The 10,740-nt window shown below is 43.2% G+C and overlaps 1 protein-coding gene across 1 annotated transcript in view; it reads left to right on the top strand.

Annotated features, from left to right (window-relative positions):
• Window positions 1–1,950: 1,950 nt before the first annotated feature.
• The window catches only part of DOCK3 (dedicator of cytokinesis 3), a 183,891-nt gene continuing 175,101 nt past the window's right edge, over window positions 1,951–10,740 (top strand). The window contains exons 1-2 of the mRNA XM_030458632.1: window positions 1,951–2,063; window positions 2,181–2,272. Of these exons, the coding sequence (XP_030314492.1) occupies window positions 1,951–2,063; window positions 2,181–2,272 (205 nt within the window). The remainder of the gene's footprint in view (window positions 2,064–2,180; window positions 2,273–10,740) is intronic.

The following is a 10,740-nucleotide window of genomic DNA, read 5'->3' as shown; positions in this document are numbered from 1 at the left end:
GCATTCTACACAGAAAAGCAAAAACCAACAGCTCAGTACCAAACAAAAGCTGTCCCTGTTCAGTGTTGAAACATAAAATGCACGTTAAAAAAATAAATAATGAAGGTTTCCACAGCAACCTAAATTATGTGGTGCAAATTGATGACTTTCGTTCTGTTTTATTATATAATGATAGAACAGATATTCTATAAAAAGTGTTGGGTACATCAGAAGTTACATTGTTAAGAAGTTTAATCCTAAAACTTCACGTCAAGCAATTTATTTACAGGTTTCTGAAAACACTGTATAAAAAGCATTGTTTGCTGCCATTCCCAAGGCTAAAGCTCTTACTGGACAAAAGTCAGTTGTCTGGCAGAACATTTTAAGTGTTCAAAACTTCAGTTACAGGAAAAGTTTTTAATTACAGGTTTCAGCCTTTATTTTGCTGTGAGGGATTCAAGTTTATGTTTTATGGAAAGAGTAAAGATGAAAAATGTACTCAAAGATGAAATCTAAAAACTGTTTCAAATTCTGGACAACTGTTGACTGTGCAGCATGTACAAATCTGGCCAGCTCCTTAGAAGCTTTGGAAATTAATTAAAAAAATTAAATTGTATTATCAGAGAAATTTTAATCTCACTAAGGGCTGGTGGTGTCACCAGTTAAAGTGCATTTCCTAATTCTCTTTGTGTCAAATGCCAACATTAAATGCTACCACTGTACACGTATGTGAACAAAAATACTTTGGAGAAATAACTGGTTTTACTAATAACTCATTAAGCAGTTTAAGTATGCTTACTTTAGTTTCCCTGTTGGAAATAACTCGATGTATTTTCCATACAAGCAGTGGGTATGGACTCTGCCTCTTCAGACAAGAGGGTTCAAAGTAGCAACATCCCCTGTGTATACATGGGATTCCTGCTGGGGAGGTCTGAAACAAGGCAACAAAAAAGAGAGGAATTTTTTTTCCCTTCACCTGGGCTGAATTCAGGGTTTTGTAGTTTCTTTGAACATTTTTCTGCCCCAGCCCTATGACCTGCTGGTTCCCAGCTGTGGGACACACCTGCGCTCCTGTCCCTGCGCTCCTGTCCCTGCGGCTCACAGGGATTGTTGGGGGGGAGGGAGTGGGATGTTCCCCCAGTGCATCTCCCACCTGCCCTCCTTGGGGTGCATTCACTTTTTTCTGGTTTTTCTTAAATAATTCGAGCTCTAGTTTGCTCTTTTTAAGAGAAGATGTCCGACCCCCTGCCGGGTAAAGTTCAGGTGCGTTCTCCGAGGGCCCTGCAGAGGCTGCCCCACCACACCGCGGGGTTCGGGGCGCTTCTCTCAGTGCCTGTTGGGGAGGGGGGGCTCAGTCTCCGCCCCGCTGTTCACAGACACCGCCGGGGTTCGGTGCTGCACTGGGTCGGTGCCGGTTCTGAGGCTGCGGGACCCTCCCCGCTCGCGCCCACCGCCCCCGCGCCTCGCGCCCGCGCGCGCCTCGTGCGGCCGCGCGGGGCGGGGGAAAAGGCGGGGGGGGGGGGGGGGGGAAGGCGGCGCGAGCTGCGCATGCGCGCAGGGTCTCCATCGAGAGAAGGAGGGAGGGAGGGCGGCAGCCGGAGCCCTTCGGCTGTGGCGACGACGGCGGGAGCGGCGGCGACGGAGACAGCGGCGAGGGGGGGGCTGGGGGCTGCCGGGCAGCGCGGGGCCGCCGCGTCGGCAGGGCCGGAGCCCGCGGGGGTGACGGAGCCGCGCTAGGAGAGGCGCCGGGCCGGCGGCGAGCTCCCGCCGGGCGCTGAGGGGAGCGGCGGCTGTTGCTGCCCGGGCGGGCGGGGGGCGACTTTCCCCTCCCCCCCTCCCGCCCCCCGGCAGCGGCAAAGGGACCCTCGGCGCAGCCCCGGCCGGAGCGGGAGGCGGGGGCTGCCGGCGCGGCGGCCGCGGAGCAGAACCTCCGCGGAGGAGGGCGGGGGGAGGAGAAGCCGCCCCCGCTCCATGAGCGGCGTTCGCCCGCCGCGCTCTGCCCAGGGGATCCGCGGCCGGCGGCCGCCGCCGCAGCAGCAGCAGCAGCATGTGGAGCCCGACCGAGGAGGAGAAATACGGCGTGGGTAGGTGCTGCCACATCCCCTCCCCCGCCCCGCCGCCCCCCTCACCGTGACTCCCGCAGCGGCCGGACCCCGGGGGCTGTGTGTGTGTGTGAGTGTGTGTGTGTGTGTGTGTGTGAGTGGTGGGGGCGGCTGCTCCCCCCTTTCCCGGCCGCCGCTGCCTCTTGGCGGGGGTGGTGATGATCTCCGCCTCCGTCCTCGCTTCCCGGCAGGTAGAGAGAGGGATGGCGAGGAGGGCAGACCCCATACTCTCCACTCGTGGGGCGGTGGGAGGCTGCTCGTGGGGGGGAGAGCGTGCATCGGCTGTGCTGCTGCCCGCCCCTGCCCGCAGAGCCCGCCTGCGTCTGTTTTGATCTGTGTTATTTCCCTGAGTTTTTCCCCCGCGAAGCAAGGGTCGGCAAGCGAAAGAAAAAGAAGTAGACTTTCGGGGCCGGCGCGCGGGTCCCGGTTGCACAAATAATCAGAAAACGAGTCGCTTAGCCCTTAATCTACTTAAGCGTGCGATTCCTTTTTCCCCTCTTTAATCTGCGGTTTGTGGAGATCTTGTTTATGTGGAGTTTGGGGAAAGGGGATGGATGGCTGAGCCGCGATGTCATTAGGGGGCGTCGGTGATGCACCTGTGCGGAGCGGCGCGGGGAGGGGGCGGCCCGGCCCGGCCTGGGCCCAGCTCGTCAGCCTGGAAATGGGTTCCGGGGGTTCTGGGGGGGCATAACCGAGGGCCAGGGTGTCGGTGGTGCATTGCGTTCATCGCAAACGGCTTGCGTGTTTCTGTGTGTGCATCGCATGGGGATATTTCGTTGTTCATGGTAAATCAGGTTTTACTGTCATCTCGCATCGCGTTTGCTCTAATTTGAAAGATCATCATCGGTGGCTTTGCTGTCGTTTATGTTAGTGTGCGGTAATTTCTATTCGAAGCAGAAATGTCATGCCTAGTGAAATGGAAAGAAGACATAGACCTTCTTTAAATCTACTTTTGCTTATTTTGTTTTAATTTTTAAAAACTATTGGCATTTATAATAATGAAAGTAGCTAGTGTCTGCTTTCATTACTTACCTCAGTTCTTAGTTCAATGTATAGTTATCTGCTTTCCATACTTATTTTTTAAGTTTTGTTGTGTGTAATAACGATTTCTGCAAATATTAAAAAAAGAGATCTGTTAACCTGTAGTGTTAAAGTGGGTTTTTGACAGTTGGCTTGTGACTGATTAAAAGTCTTAATGCCTGTAATATTTAAAAAAAAAAACAAAACCCAAAAAGAAATATCCCTAAAAGTTAAAAGAAAAATTGACCATTTAGTCAAAAAGGCAACAAAATGTATTGGAGATGTTTTAATTGTTCATCTTGTTCAGCAGATATTTTGCTTAGGACATTCCACATATCCTCATAATGAATAAAATAAGGAATTCACTTTTGGTTAAAAAAATGGAGTCAAATGCAGTGTGATAGATGAGAAGCTGTAGGGCAATATGCACAGGTGGCAGTAATAAGTAGTGCAGGGCAATATGCACAGGTGGCATAAATGAAGTTGTTACTTGCAGTTCTGCTCTGTCAGTCACTGAATGTATGGAGTTAACGAGCTTTGATACATCTCACCTGGGTGTTTTGAGCATACTTGCTGGTATTTTAATTGCTGGTGAAAGACCATCTCTGTTGTCCTAGTTCTAAACTTGCTGTTGTAGTTGTAACAGATGTTTCAGGAAAATTACTCATTTACCAAATCTTTTTGGTTTTCCTGTGTTCTGGTTACCAGCCATGTTTCTTTGCTGTGATTCAGGGTTTGATAATCAGAGTTTTGTTTGGCCCATCTTCTCCAATAGCAGCATATGTATGCTACCTTATTCAAAAAGTAGGTGAACTAATTTATTTGATGTAGAAATATGGGAGGAAATTATGGGAAATCTCCATTCAGGCTGTAAACAAGTCTAGAAGAAACACCCGGAAGAGAGTGTAGTGAATTAAAGCAACTGTTGTTTCAAGGAGTATTCTCGGGTCTCAAGAATATTCCTGTGATGGTGATACTACTTTTTCAGACAGCACACTTGCAGGTAGGTCTGAGATAATTCCTAAGTCTTCACAGTTTTGGTGATCTCTAGGCAAGTTGGTTTTTTCTTTTTTTCCTCCTGGATAGCTTTAATTGCTTTCTGGTAATTGAAATTGGTTGATAATCCTGCAGAGAAGCAGAAATTGTGAAAAATGCTGCTTGTGTCTGGAGTTTAGTTACTATAGGTGTGGAGAAGAGTACTGGTTTTTCAAAATAAGATCTCATTGCTTGCTGGAGTGTTTATTTTGTTCATTTTGGAGAAAGTAGTTTATAGAAGGTGTAGATCTAAAATGTTACAGTTGGAAGCTGTAGCAAAAAAAGAAAGTTTTGGTTTTCCCTGATGTAATTTATTCTGATTTCACAAATAAAACTAATATTTGCAAAATTTTGCAAGAGCTGCTGGAATGAAGTTATGCCTTGGGCTTTAGTCGTTTGGTTTTGATCACTGTTTATCAAAAAAATCTCCATGTGTTTTTCAGTGCTTTTGTTAAACCATGAAAAATTTTTGGTGTGTCTTTGGAGTAAGGTAATAGAATTTATGCCCTGTTGATGTAAGTCAGGTGGAAAAAAAGTTGGTTATTTCTTCAACTGGAATATCACAGAGAGCTTTCTGGTGAGATAGGAAGGTATGTCTGGGCATCCAGGCCCTGTATGTACCTGGTTATGTGTATCAAGGAAACTGAAAGTGTCATCCAAAGTAGACAACTCTGATGCTCTTCTCTTTGTTGAAAGAAAAGTCTGATCTGTGTTGGCTTCTTAGATAGGTAGTTGGCTCGGAGATGATGATTGATAGAAGCAGTTCCTGCAGAAGGACACCAGGTTCCCTGTCTCAACATGTGGGTATAGAAGGGCTTTGTGTTCAGCATTGGCTTTCAGAGAGTTTTAGACAAAGACATTTGTTACATCCCTGCTGGAGTTGCTTCACAGATGCCCCTTTAAGCTACACAGACTCTTGATTGCAAAGAGGATGTGAGAATTGCTGATGTGAATGTCAGTGGATTTTTTGGTGGTTCTGAAGTTCTCTTTGCCTGTCTGGTTGCAATTAAAATACATGTTAATTGCTTACTGTTGTACAACTCCACTGTGCTGCCCAGTTCCCATACAAGTCATTGTATACTTCTGCAACAAAGATACTGAAAGATCACTCAGGGTATTTCTAAATAAATAATCAAATTAAACAATTCCCTATGTTCTTCTTTGAATGTATTTCTCAGCTGCTTTAGCTGCTGCTGCTACCTGGTAGCAACTGTGAATAATTCCCTTCTGTTTTAGTTAGAAAGATTTGTGTTCAGTGCATCTAATCCTCACTACACTGCCAGAACTTCAGATTTGCTGTTGAAAGGCAAACAGTTCTTCCACAGGTGCTCAGATGACCAGTTTTGAAAACAATTAGTGAGGTTTCTGAACTGCTGATTAAAGATAATTAACTCTCTAGCCCTCTAGTGTTTTAATATTTGTAAATCAGTCTCTAAGAAAATATTTATTAAAGTGATATGATTAGTTACATTAATCTTCTAAAGCAAATATTGAGTAATAATGAATTAAAACAAATAGCTAAGCAGAGAGAACTCTAGTAAATAACTGTTAATTAAAATTTGGCATGTGTGTGAGAGCTGATTATGTATTTCATTAGGCTGTCACTTTCTGCTGCTTTATTTTTGTGCAAAGAGCGTGTTTTAATTTGAGCAAGGTGATGCTCAAAGTTTTTGTTTTTAGTGTAGTTAATCCTGTACTTTGTATGGCTGACCATATTAAATATGTATTAAGTCTCTGAGAAGGAAAACCTGTCTGAACAAATGTTCTTAGTTTACAAACTGGTCTTAGTTTATTCAAAGAATTAGTGTTAAAATTTGTTAATAGTTTTCTTTAAAATGAATTTTTACTCTTTATTTTCATCACTTAATGGGTAACTGAAAAGTAAATCCATGAGCAAAATACACATAACTAATATTTCCCTTGCTCCTCCCAAGAAAGAATGGAACAGTATATTGTCCTAATTACAGTTCTGTACTGCAGCTTCTGCTCTTTGATCAGTATCTTTATTTTTGATAATTATTTTTTTCCTTGTCACTAAACCTTGGCTTGTACATTTCTCAATTCATTCTCAAGTCTGCCTTCCCTCACCAAGGCTCTGGGCACACTACTCTCTTCTTACCTGTTTGCATAGAAAGGAGTTTCTAAACAAGAAGAGCTTTGACTTGGTTGATAACAGTTTCTCTGTATCACCAAAGCAGTTCCCTACAAGTTTAAAATGAAAAGTTTCAGAGAGAGAAGAATCCTTCCCTCAAATTAGGAAAAAGTCCACCTTCAACAATCTGGGAAGCAAAATCAATCATTACAACTCTGTTATGTGTTATGGGACCTCTATTATATTTAATCTTTGTTACCTCATTGCCAGAAGCTCAGTGTCTGGCAGCAGGAGGGAGGTGACTAAGGATATTCTTGAGTGATCTGTCTTGGAACCAAAGCTGTATGGAGGGACATACTGCTCAACCTTCTGTGCAGTGTTGTTTGGGAGTTGGTGGTGATACCTGGGGACTTGCTTGTTAGTCAGTAAAACTGGATGATCTGTGGATTGGAGGAATTTTTAGTTCCATTCAGTGTTTTGCCCCTAAGGCTGTTGTTTTGTTTTGGTTTTTTTTTTTTTTACCCTTGGGACTCAAGAATGAGCAAAGGAATTTATCAGTCATAAAGGAGAAATGTGTATGCGTTATTTGACTCAAAGAGAAGTGAATCACACCTTGGAATGTCTCTGGAAAAGAGCAGCTCCCGAGATACAGCTCGCTGGAAACTTTCAGTATAGACAGCAAAGTTTAGTGAGGTGTCATTTAACTCAGTGAGCTATTTTTGTTTCAGTTCAGTGCAAATGTGTGTCTGTGCTGTTGCTGAGATAACCTGGAGATACACCATTTTGTGGAAGAGATCAGTATATTTTGGCTCATCAATCCTAGAAGAAGAAGACTAGAAAAAGACATTGTGGTCCCTCTTATGAATATCTGGTCTGAAGAGCTGGATTAATTAATTTTATGGAGTTAATCTTTAAGATATTACTAGTTCAAGATCATCTAAATACCAATTGTCTTCAAGTAAGTTTATGGTAGAAATTAGCCCAATCTTTCTCAATACAGGAGGAATGAAGTTGAGAAACAGTTTTCCAAACTGCATACAAAAGGAAGGGATCAGGTGTGTGTGTTAAGCAGTTTATTGTGTGCTTTGCATGGGAACGTAGGTGTGATCTTGGAGTAAGAAGTGATAGTATTGCAATATGGGTTATAGCTTACAATGTTTTGGTGGCTTTGAGAACTATTTTCTCCATTTTTTTGTAGTTATGCCACATTATGTGTTCAGTTAAGACCTTCAAGACTTAAGTTGCTTGCCAGTAGGGTGGAGCTAACACAGAGCTACCATCTCTGACCACATGTGCAGCACAGAATGGTTTTTATATTAAGACTTATTTTCTAAGGGTGGAAATCTTTGTGTTCAGGCTTTCTGTCCTCACCTAACAATACCTTTATTCCAGTAGAGAGTGACATTTGTTGATGAGAATTGGCAGTCTCAGGCATACATTTCCTACAGATTTAATGAAAATTGGTGGCAGAGTAAAGTAAGGCCTTACTAGTGTTCCTGTGCAGATGGACAGCTACTGACTTGCTGGAAAGAATGGATAATATTCTCCACGATTCCTCCTAATGTAATCCTTTTGTTTACTTGCTGGAGGATGTGAAGGGAAGCTGCTAATGTGAGCGTTGGGCTGAACTTGAGGGGCTTTGTAGACAGCAGTGCTCAGGAACATTACTGGGGATAAAAAATAAAAAGGCTGATGATGGCACTGCATGCAGTTTGTCGTGGGGCTCTTGGTAAAACAGGGAATAGGAGTGTGAATATCCATTGGCAGAGGCTGGGGCTTTTCATCTTTATTCAAGGAACAAGTTTTGCTTCATTTTTAATGCAGTGGATAGCAATTACAATTAAAAACAGAGTATGTGGTGACACGTCTGGAGTGCTCCTAGTTCTTTAGAAGTTTATTTTTATGCTCTCAGGTTAAATTAGTTGTCTTCATATGGCACATATGTCACATAGTTGTCTTCACAATGGCACATAGGCACAATGTAGATGAGCAAGTTTTTCTGATTAATAAGTTAATTATTTAGCATGTTCTTATATGGATTGGCTATAAATCTCTGACCTACAACAAGTGGTGTTTTTGGTCATACACATTTCATAGATTGGTTCTTTGGAGAAATGGGAGGACTCTTCACATGTGGATATGAAAATGCTGACCAAATGCTGTCTTTGGAAGGTTATTCAGCTGTTGAAGAGTCTAATGAAACTTCTCTTATCTCAGCGATTTTTTTTCTTAATTTGTAAAGGGCATTAAGTTTGTGTTCTTTTCTCAGCTGTTTTATATGCTGAGGAATTGGCTAAAGGAAGAATACAGTTCTTGTTTAAAAAATAGTTGAAATTGACAGCAGTCTTTTTGCTGATTGTTTTTAAGTTATGAATCAGTCTTAATATCACCACATTTTGCTCTTTGTTCTGTTTCAAAATCTGTAATCTGCTCTGAAGGCAGAGATATGAAGTCTCTCATTCAAGTGATTGATGTTAAAATCAAACCTCCAGTCATGTTTTTGCATGTCAAAGTTAACTTTATAATATCTTCTGAGATCCTGAAAGCATCCCTTGTGTTTTTTTAACTGTAATTTCTTCATCTTAGAAATACTTTAGTGTTTAAACGATGAACCTTTGGTCAAGACTTACAGGAGGCATTAGGAAGACTGGTAACTGTGGGTTTGAGAAAATTAAGTGCTTCCTACCTAGTATAGTTGTGAGGTGATTACTTATTACAAGGATAAGAATTCTCTCTGGTCCCACTGCAGCATTTGACTTCATTTTCTTTTCTTGAGTCTGCAAGAGGGTAGATTTAAGTTTGATATTAGGAAGAAATTCTTTCCTGCGAGTGTGGTGAGACACTGTCCCAGGTTGCTCTGAGAAGCTGTGGCTGCTCCATCCCTGGAGGGTTTGAAGCCCAGGTTGGATGGGGCCTTGAGCAACCTGGTCTGGTGGGAAGTGTCCCTGCCCATGCCCAGGGAGCTTGGAACTCCATGGTGGTCAAGGTTACAAACCATTTCTGTGATTCTTTTATTAAGCCTTAAAATGTTATGACAAGTGGTGCCACCTAGCTCTAGGTGTCTGAAAGCACCTCACTCTGCTTTGGGAGGGAAACTGGTACCACTACTCTGAAACAAAAATACCAGCTTGTCTGGATGTTACAGTGTAAGAAAACTTACACACTAAACACTTCAGTGTTGGCAGCAGGTACCTGATAGAGTGGAGAATTATTTTATTCCCTTTGTTTTGAATATATCTGAGCTACCCAGCATGCTGCGTGATAGTTCAGTGTGCTTTGTGACTTACTGTTCTAGAAATCTCTTGTTTCTGTGTGTTTGAACAGCAGGGGACTCTCTCTTCCCTCTACAAATGTTTGTGAACGAGATGTTTCTGCCAGCTGTTAATTTACTATACCTACCCTTTCAGTCTTCTGATCTTGATAAATGAAACATGACATACATGTTGGAGAAACCAAGAAGGACTCTTAAACAGAAGCCAACTGAAAGCAGCATATAACGTTTTACAGGCCTGATTGGGTGTTTGGTTGCACACTGCCCTTTGTCTTGCTGGGTTGTATGGGGTGGTCTACCCTAACAAGTTGTAAAGGTAGCAGAAAACCTTTGCTAGGAGAATATCACAGTGTTAAATAGAATTATAGAATCATAGAATTGGCTGGGTTGGAAGGGACCTCAGAGATCATCGAGTCCAACCCTTGAACCACCGTTGCGGTTGCTAGACCATGGCACTGAGTGCCACATCCATATAGTCCCTGTAGGGAGCAGTATGTGTGTTTCCAGTAACTGGATCTCCATCTGGGAGGATAGGAGGAGCTGGTTTTATTTTGCCCACCTCTTCCTGTGTAGAGAAAAATGCCTATGGAGATGTTTGCTTAAAGTTGCCCACTTCACCTAGGCACGTGTTCTGAGCTATGTAAGTTTATCTACAAATTGCTATTTTATATACACGGGCAGAGCATGTGTGCAAGCCAGTGTGGGATAAATAATCCCAAAATACATGAATTATTATAATGAGGTTATTGAAAACTGTGGTTTGAATTTTGATGCTTCTTTGTTTTGTTTTTTTTCCTCTCTAAATGCTCATGAGCTAAATGACTGGCAACTCAATTTTTTAAAAACTGTCCTGGTTTTGATTGTGGTAGAGTTTCTACTGAAACCAGGACAAACCAAAAAGACAACATTCTGGTTTCACTGCATTTAGTGAACTAGGATCACCAGTTTTGTGAGGTAATTTTGCCTGGGCAAATGCTGTTACCATTGTACGAAGTGCATCTGCATGCTACCTGTGCACCTAGTCTTGCATGAAGAGAGTGACCAGGCAGAATATCTATGTATCTGTGTTGGTATTTATAGCTTCTGTTGACTGGTGCTCCTCTGAGAGGGACTTGTTAGTATGGGAAGAGCACAGAAAGGCCGTCACTGTGAGCTGCTGTGCTTGGTCCTGCTGTCTGCTGACCACGCAGCTGAGCATCCTCTTGGAACATCTTGTGCTGCTGCTGTGGGGAGAGCTCCCT

This window comes from Calypte anna, chromosome 12, assembly GCF_003957555.1.
Source record: "Calypte anna isolate BGI_N300 chromosome 12, bCalAnn1_v1.p, whole genome shotgun sequence".
In the NCBI taxonomy this organism is placed as follows: Eukaryota; Metazoa; Chordata; class Aves; order Apodiformes; family Trochilidae; genus Calypte; species Calypte anna.
Note: the sequence above shows the minus strand (reverse complement) of the source record. Positions and strands in the feature narration are given on the sequence as shown.